This window comes from Dreissena polymorpha, chromosome 4 (genome assembly GCF_020536995.1).
Source record: "Dreissena polymorpha isolate Duluth1 chromosome 4, UMN_Dpol_1.0, whole genome shotgun sequence".
Lineage (NCBI taxonomy): Eukaryota > Metazoa > Mollusca > Bivalvia > Myida > Dreissenidae > Dreissena > Dreissena polymorpha.
In genome coordinates this window covers 110,368,458-110,377,864 of record NC_068358.1, presented here as the reverse complement: position 1 = coordinate 110,377,864, position 9,407 = coordinate 110,368,458, and the positions used below count along the sequence as shown (strand labels likewise).

Here is a 9,407-nt window from a genome sequence, read left to right as displayed (position 1 = left end):
TAGCAGCAGAAGCAGTAGTAGAAGTAGTAGAAGTAGTAGTAGTAGTAGTAGTAGTAAAAGTAGTAGTAGTAGTAGAAGAAGTAGTAGTAGAAGTAGTAGTAGTAATAGAAGTAGAAGCAGCAGTAGTAGTAGTAGTAGTAGTAGTAGTAGTAGTAGTAGTAGTAGTAGTAGTAGTAGTAGTAGTAGTAGTAGTAGTAGTAGTAGTAGTAGTAGTAGTAGAAGTAATAGTAGCAGTAGTAGTAGTAGTAGAAGTAGTAGTAGTAGTAGTAGTAGTAGTAGTAGTAGTAGTAGTAGTAGTAGTAGTAGTAGTAGTAGTAGTAGTAGTAGTAGTAGTAGTAGTAGTAGTACTAGAAGTAGTAGTACTAGTAGTAATAGAAGTAGTGGTGGTGATGATGGTTGCGGTATTTGTTGTGGTGGTGGTGGTGGCGGCGGTGGCGGCGGCGATGGTGCTGGTGGTAGACGTAGTAGAAGCAGATGCAGCAGTACAAGGTTTTCAGTATTATAAGGAGTAATTGACGTTTTTGAAGAAATTGTAGAAGTATTAGTTTTAGTGGCAGCAGAAATCACATCTTAATATAAAAGTTTATTTGTAAATTTTATTGTAGAACAGTAGCTGCAGCAGTTATTGCAGGCTGCATTTACTTTTACCTGGTGTTGCCTTTTGCGTTCTGGTGGGATTCACTGGTTTCTTGGAAGGACTTGCCTGAGATTGCTTCTTAGATTGTGTTGGTTTTGCAAATAATTTATTTAGGTCGATGCTTTCGTTTTCTCCTAGGCTGATATTAGTTTTTTCACTGCCAGAAAGCGTTGAATCAGTTACGTCATTTATTATTCGAGTATCAGTGTCTTCGGGTTTGTCAACATCAGACGATCCTGATGTGTCTGACTCGCTGTCAGTTCTTTGGCCACTACGCTGTTGTTTGGGAGGAATGAACTGTTTCCGCATGATCTCTCAGATGGTCGACTAATAATAGCCTTAATGAAGTTCGGAAGGTATTTTAATTAATATATATAAGGATTATAAGGATTTATGATACAGATACTCTTCCATACTAAATGAGCACACTATGTGTGTATTTTTTTTATGTCGTATCAATATTAAATTAACAGTTTTTATTTATCAAGAAGCGAAATCCATTCCGTTTCTTTAAATATATTGGTAAATCAAAATGAATATATAATCCAAGTTCAAACGGGTGTAACTGATGCTAAAACCTCGTTCGTATAAATAATTTATTGCGCATTAGAAAATTAGGCAGACATAATTCCACAAACCGTTTTAAACCTAGTCCATGTTAATTTCAAACTGAAAGTAAAGACCAGTTTGAACAAATGGAAAAAGAAAGTAGACATGCAAAGTCGCTATATAATGTTATGTTTACGCATATAATTAAAAAATAGCATGATTTAACGAATATAAATAACATTTTAAATATTTAACGTGATAAATATGTACGCGGTTATATATAATACCTCGACAACAATCAATTGCTTGCAATAACACAAAAAGTTAAATCGAAAGTAGACCTTTTTGAATGCCGAATCAACAATAAATATGTATTTATTATCAATAAAGAGCGCACACCATTCCCTGTACGTTATTAAATTGGATTCAAAAGTCGAAATATAATCCCAGATAAAATGAGGATAACTTACGCTAAAACATCGTTCGTATTGATAACTAATTGTGACATCGGCAAAATACAAACCGTAACGAGACAAGCTTTGACAAATGGCAATAGAAAGTAGAAATGAAAAATCGTAAATGTGATTTATACATAGATAGTTTAAAGATAACAATATCATTTAGAGAAAGTGTATAACATTGTAGATCTATATTTTACTTAATAAATATTTACCTGGTTTTGTATGATACGTCAGCAATAATCAATTGCCTGTGATCTAACTAAACATGTTAAATCGAAAGTAGAGTTCTAAATATACAAAATAAACCCACAATAACAACTACTTAATATTTCAAGTATCTAACAAACAGAATCCTTCAATAACGCAAAATGATCTTAAATCACCAATTTAAATGCTAATATGCAAATAAATTGCAAAAATGAATAAAAAATTGTGATTAACAAAGTACGCTGTGTAAAAAATTACCTTAAATTTGAACCAATCGAATTATTAAATGTCGCAGTATTAGTTGTCAAACAATTTGGTTAAATCAGAATACCAGTAATAGACGAAACTTTAGTTAAGAAATAATATTTTTCTATCATGGTTTGTTGTCGAATAACCCACAGTAAGGAGTATAGATGCGTAAGAATTAAATCACGAGTGCAAAGCACGAGTGATTTGATAACACGCATCTATACAACTTACTGTGGGTTATTCGAAAACAAACCACCATAACAAAATATTATTTCGATTCTAACACGATTCTGATTGATTTGGTTCAAGCTTTAGGACATGAACTATATTTTTCAGTACTCCGCCCTTCTAAGTACAAAGTCCACTATTTAGTGACGTCATTGAATTGTACAAACATATGACGTCGTTTTCATTCATAAATATTTTGCAAATGACGTCACTTTCATTGAATCGTAGAATCGTAGAAAATTAATGACGACAAGTTTATTGATGCTACTGAAAAGCTGACATGCTATAAATGTTTTCTGAATTATGTTTTCTAACAATTAACATTCTTTGTAGGCGTGTTTATGCCATTTATCACCAAATATACAATTTGTTGTTTCATTTCATTTATATACATGCTACATTTATGACATTTCTTTTAGAGCGGGTTTCAGCACGTGCATTTTACTGCCATATTTTCTTTATTTATTTGGAACTATTTTCGAAACATTAAGCTCCGCCCATAAGTTATTGCAGAATAACCCACACTTGATTTCCTTTTTTTCTATAGAAAACAAGTCGCGTGCCGTGTTAGAATTAAAAATGAATAAACTTCGTTTACAGGTATAACATACACCTAGTTAATGCGCACAATGCGAAATAGTTGCGCACTCCGTTCATTAGATTTCGAAAAGTATCGATGTTATTACATCCCTTCGCATATTGTGTTTCTACGTATTATTTAACTCTTCTGATTTCAAACAAACACGGTGCCTGCATAATCAAAAAATTCCGTTTGGAACACGCACGCTGCCAATATGCTAAATTGAATGTCCGTCCATCTTAAAACATTATTTTATCAGATTTAAAGTTTTTGACAATATTGTCAGCACTCCACTAGTACAGAGTAATACAACGGTTATGTCTGGATACCTATTTTTACCTGGATATTTTAGCTTATTGGTCTTTTACTTAAGGTTTATATATATATATATATATATATATATATATATATATATATATATATATATATAAATGCGGGATCCCATTCAATTAAGTGTACATTCGTTACGATGTTGACTTAAATACGCACGGAAAATCAAGCTCTTTATCATAATCTTTTGATCGCAATCTGTTTGTTGTCGGCGTGTGTCAAAACTTATTTAAAATTGCCGTGGTGTAGTGGATATGGCGGCCGCCTAGGGATCGGGAGGTCACAGTTTCGATCCCCAAAATGGGCGTGTTCTTTAGATCTCAAAATAAAACATCAAGTACTGGTTCAGCCCAGGCCTGAAAGTCATTAAATAGCCGCATTGAGTCGATGTTCCAGAGGGGCGGCGCAATAAATGGGATTACGAAGAAGATATGCGAAGAAATTGAGTTACTATAACTGAGCCAGTCGATGAACCCGAGTCACCAATATGTGATGAGGGTGTACATATCACTGAGTCAGTCGATGAACACGAGTCACCAAGATTTGATGAGGGTGTGCCTATCACTGAGCCAGTCGATGAACATGAGTCGCAAAGATGTGATGTGGGTGTGCCTATTACTGAATCAGTCGGCGAACCTGAGTCGCAAAGATGTGATGCGGGTGTACCTATCACTGAGTCAGTCGGTGAACATGAGTCGCCAAGATGTGATGTGGGTGTACCTATCACTGAGCCAGTCGGCGAACCTGAGTCGCATAGATGTGATGCGGGTGTACATATCACTGAGTCAGTCGGTGAACCCGAGTCACCAAGATGTGATGCGGGTGTATCTATCACTGAGCCAGTCGGTGAACCTGAGTCGCCAAGATGTGATGCGGGTGTACCTATCTGTGAGCCAGTCGGCGAACCTGAATCGCAAAGATGTGATGCGGATGTACCTATCACTGAGCCAGTCGGTGAACCTGAGTCACCAAGATAAAATGCAGGTGTACCTATCTCTGAGCCAAACGGTGAAACTGAGTCACCAAGATGTGATGCGGGTGAACCTATAACTGAGCCAGTCGGTCAATCTAAGTCGCAAAGATGTGATGCGGGTGTATCTATTACTGTGCCAGTCGGTGAACCCGAGTCACCAAGATGTGATGCGGGTGTACCTTTCACTGAGCCATTCGATGAACCTGAGTCGCAAAGATGTGATTCGGGTGTACCTATCACTGAGCAGTCGGTGAACCCGAGTCGCAAAGATGTGATGTGGGTGTACCTATCACTGAGCCAGTCGGTGAACCTGAGTCGCAAAGATGTGTTGCGGTTGTACCTATTACTGAGCCAGTCGGTGAACCTGAGTCGCCAAGATGTGATGTGGGTGTGCCTATCACTGAGCCAGTCGGCGAACCTGAGTCGCCAAGATATGATGCGGGTGTGCCTATCACTGAGCCAGTCGGTGAACCTTAGTCGCCAAGATGTGATGTGAGTGTACCTATCACTGAGCCAGTCGGCAAACCTGAGTCACAAATTTGTGATGCGGTTTTACCAATCACTGAGCCAGACGGCGAACCTGAGTCTCAAAGATGTGATGCGGGTGTAACTATTACTGAGCGAGTCGGTGAACCTGAGTCGCCAAGATGTAATGCGGGTGTTCCTATCACTGAGCAAGTAGGTGAACCTGAGTCGCGAAGATGTAATACGGGTGTGCCTATCGCTGAGCCAGTCGGTGAACCTGAGTCGCCAAGATGTAATGCGGGTGTTCCTATTACTGAGCCAGTCGGCGAACCAGACTCGCAAAGATTTGATGCGGTTGTACCTATCACTGAGCCAGACGGCGAACCTGAGTCGCCAAGATGTGATGCGGGTGTAACTATTACTGAGCCAATTGGTGAACCTGAGTCGCCAAGATGTAATGCGGGTGTTCCTATAACTGAGCAAGTAGGTAAACCTGAGTCGCGAAGATGTAATACGGGTGTGCCTATCGCTGAACCAGTCGGTGAACCTGAGTCGCCAAGATGTAATGCGGGTGTTCCTATTACTGAGCCAGTCGGCGAACCTGAGTCGCAAAGATGTGATGCGGTTGTACCTATCACTGAGCCAGTCGGTGAACCTGAGTCGCCAAGATGTGATGTGGGTGTGCATATCACTGAGCAGTCGGTGAACCTGAGTCGACATGATGTGAAGCGAATGCACAAATCGATTAAATGAGCGAGCGTTTTAAAAATGTGTAATGATCTTAATTTATTCAGAAAAATATTACGTATTGCAAAAACGAAAAGAACTAAAACATTTCTGTTCCTTTATTTTTTAAGAAATCGTGTTATGTTCAGATTAGGTGATAGGTGATACAAATTCGTTTCTTCTGTAACATTATTCATAAATGATAACGTAGTTAAATTGCGAAGATGGTCTGGAAAACAAGATTTCGAACTCGGACCAGCACAGTTTTGGATTTAATATACTTTTTCTAAAAAATAACCGTTTGTTCCAAGATAACAAGCGTCAATATTGGCTTTACTGAAGACATTAGCTTGGCTTAATTTCACTACGGAAACCATAACCGTGTATATTTAAAAGGCATAATATTGGAAAGAGTAATGTTATTTAAAGGTTTTTCAATTTATTCGTAGATATAAGTAGCATTTGAGAAAATAAATGGTTTTATTTAAACATACTTATATTTATCTTCTCTTATTAACTCTTATTTATTGATAATTATGTATACGGTTATTCTATACATCATCACTTATCAATAAATACGAATATACACTCATAAAATATTCATTTTATTATTAGTTTGGTGTAAAACAGTTTTCCATATTTGGCGTCATAAAAACGTCTGATATTTAAAGACAGAAATTCAGCGCATTGTAGAATTTATGTATATCGAATATGAGCAGATTAGTTAACCACTTCGATCATGAATAGTTCAAATTATATCTTTATTAATTCTGGTGGCTTTATAAACTTGCATTCTTTATACCAAAATGATTAGAGGGACGGCTGAATAATGTGGTTTCTGGGTATATGCCACATACATGAACATCTAATCGAAGATCCTGATGATATCGACCAATAATTTACGTCTGAACCTATCACGTGAAATTTTTAACAAGGGTCGACATTTGTTCTGACTACTGATTAACAAGAAAGATCTTATCCTAAGGTAGTTAACACCCCAAGCGAAGATTCGAGTTTTATGACAATCGTTTACAAATTGTATTACGTTAACTGCGAGATAGTGGCCAGTAGGTTATGATTTGGGATTGAGACATCGATAATGTGACGCATGTGCTTTGTTTATAAATAACATTTTCCGTGGTAAGCTATGATTTTTCATGTGCAATATTCTACACCAGTATATAATCACCCCTGTTTTTACACACAATTCAGAGCTCCCATTAAGATGTAACTGTAGTTCTTCTGATGTATAAGAGCTGACTACCGGTACTCCACTACACATTGTTAGTGTAACCACGTGAGTCTGATAGTGGCCCACTTTTATAGCATTTCATTTTGAGTGCAGCATTTCGTTAGTCATGCACTTTGATATAACTTCTTCTATTGCAATAAAAGTATAGAAAACGTGTTCAATATATAGTAAATATCATATATTCATGTTTTTTAATAAAGTTTATATTTCAAAACTTGTGAATTGTCATATTCAGTGTATACATATCGACCAAGTTCATTCATGTGTCCTGTACACGGTTTTTAACGATTGTGCGTTTATTTATAATGTCTTATTTTCAGCCCTTAATAGAATATGAATTAATTTGCGTTGATTGTAGTTAGGCAACTGTGGTTATTTACGATCTATGAAAATAACTGCGAACGCTATGGCTAAAGCGAATTTCATCTGCAAATAAAATAGAGGATTGGCAAAGTTTTTCATGAAATACAGACGAGAGAGGACAACAATGACATTTTTCATAGCGACGCCGACGTTGTGGTTTGAGGCGTGTAGAATTGCACAGAGGAGCCGCGGTAGATAACAAAATCACAACGGAAACAAGTGCTAAACATATTGAAGCTTTGATTGCAACCAATCGCGTTGATCGCGTTCTAACGAAAGCGTCGTTTAAGTAGTAAAATTCCGTTGTGGCAACATGTGCAGAATTGCGGATCTTTGGTACGATGTTCAAATAACATACGCAAGTTATAGCGTTGGGTATCTATGCAGTTACCAGGTAAACACCCTATATTATTGTTTGTAATAAAGTCTTGTTTGTCATAGTAACACTAATCAAAACGGCATGTTTTTGTCCGTAACTAGTGAAGGAGACCAATCGAAGAAAATATCACAGATTCTGCAAATAATTTAGATATCGTCGCTTACATTTGTTCATGATTGGTGATCATTACGGACCTACGGATGACGACTGTAACAGTAATTAGAGCAATCGAGGCTTTGAAGCATATATGCATACCGGTAATAATACATGTGCGAAGTGAAAACAACAGACACTTGATGGCATGAAGTTATTTCAAAGTTTAGCATAAGAATAAATGACGGTCCGCAAATCACCAAAGAGCACAACTGCACTGACTCCAAGATAGAGCACCACCCAGTCAGTCGCTGTCATCGTTATTATTCATATTTGAACAATCACGACTGGGATTCCCGGTAGTCAAATATGTAACCCATAAGTTTTATGTTGATATACTATACAGTTTCTGAGATATAACCCTGACAAGTTTGTGACAGACAGACGGATGGACTCACGGACAACGTCATGTCTCCTTTCCAATCACCACTCCTCTCCCGAATACGTTTTACGAACGTACATGCTAAATGACGCAGTACTGTGCTCTTTTAAAATACACGTACTGCACTGTATGAGTCGTAATTAACGTATGTTTTCTAAAGCTTCAATGGGTCAAATATTTTCTGATTGTTCGCATTAATTCCAATGTTATTTTTTCATTTTAAAATACTACCAGTACTGCGCGTCTATATTGAGTTACAGCACATGGTCTGATGCAGTACGCACGCTTTCTATGCGTGGAACTTAACTGACGACAGCACAAATTTCGCGCTCTTATAAAAACACGGGTTCAACATGGCATACATGTATATTGAATGACCTACGCAGGAGATGCCTACAAAGGGACTTGTGCCAGCAGATATTATAACGTGGTTGTAGAAGTACGGTGTAATTTAGTTCTTTAAATGGACATGATGCAATAGGCATCCACTGGAATTAAATTCTTACCGAACTATTTTTTTACTGGTATTGTTTACACAACTTACAAGCCATAATTAATTTGTTGCTCACTATTTGCTTTTAACTTTTTTTAAGTAAAAATTGTTATCAGTATGTTTACAGTAATTGTTGACAGTTAAAAGGTGTGATGTTGCCCGACACCGTTTTAATGCACTCTTTTAATTACCGTTTAAGATTACGTAAATGGTAAATGTGTGATTCATTTACAATCAATTTGCGATAAACACTTACTTCATGACCGACGTCAATCAAAAATAATAGTGGCCAGTTAACCCTGCACTCGTACGCATTCTCGTCACCTAGAACTGCACCCTTTGGTAACTTGAAAGTTACCTGCGATTTCCTCTTAATGCATCTGTGTCAGACTGTGTAGTGTGACTTAAAATCATCGATATGTACGTCAGTCTATCTCTTATTAGTGGATTTTCAATAACCCCATGCGGCATTTATGGCGATTACACGCGGATGTAGGTACCGAATGCTCTTTTTTGTAGAGACAAACATAAGTCAACGCTCTTTGTTATCCTTACTAACCATCGCGACTTATCCAACACTCGTTTTTGCTCTGTATACACATTGCGATCGGAAGAGTGACGAATGCATGCATCCATTCCGGACAAAAGTCTCATATTGTTACAACTTGTGAAATTCTCTCCACTAGGCTTGTTCTGTGGGCATGAATCAAATTAATCTAAACTAAGTTCCCTTTACTTTTCAGCATACACATTTCTAAAATTAAAATAAAGTTACTAATCCTAGTAACAGGTGTACACATTAATCGTTGTACATATAATTAAGAAAAATAGAATGTAACAATATACAGAGTGCAATATTCCTAATAACCAAACTATTGAAATAGAAAATTAAACATGCAGTATTCAGCAGTTTATCTATTTGCTGTGCGTTGTATTATTATCACATATTTAGAAATGATAAAATCAAACAAAGTTAACTA

At 37.1% G+C, this 9,407-nt stretch overlaps 2 protein-coding genes across 3 annotated transcripts in view; both read right to left on the bottom strand.

The window, feature by feature from the left end:
* The window catches only part of LOC127876417 (uncharacterized), a 34,683-nt gene extending 32,885 nt beyond the window's left edge, over window positions 1-1,798 (bottom strand). Inside the window, exon 1 of the mRNA XM_052421683.1 lies at window positions 1,657-1,798. The gene's annotated coding sequence lies outside the window, so the exon portion shown is untranslated. The remainder of the gene's footprint in view (window positions 1-1,656) is intronic.
* Window positions 1-2,020, bottom strand: part of LOC127876418 (nucleolin-like) — a 9,534-nt gene extending 7,514 nt beyond the window's left edge. For both annotated transcript variants that reach the window (XM_052421685.1, XM_052421686.1), the window contains exons 1-2: window positions 1,860-2,020; window positions 649-975 (exon numbers count right to left, since the gene is read on the bottom strand). In XM_052421685.1, the coding sequence (XP_052277645.1) occupies window positions 649-946 (298 nt within the window). In that variant the 5' untranslated portion in view covers window positions 947-975; window positions 1,860-2,020. The remainder of the gene's footprint in view (window positions 1-648; window positions 976-1,859) is intronic.
* Between the last annotated feature and the right edge of the window lie 7,387 nt (window positions 2,021-9,407).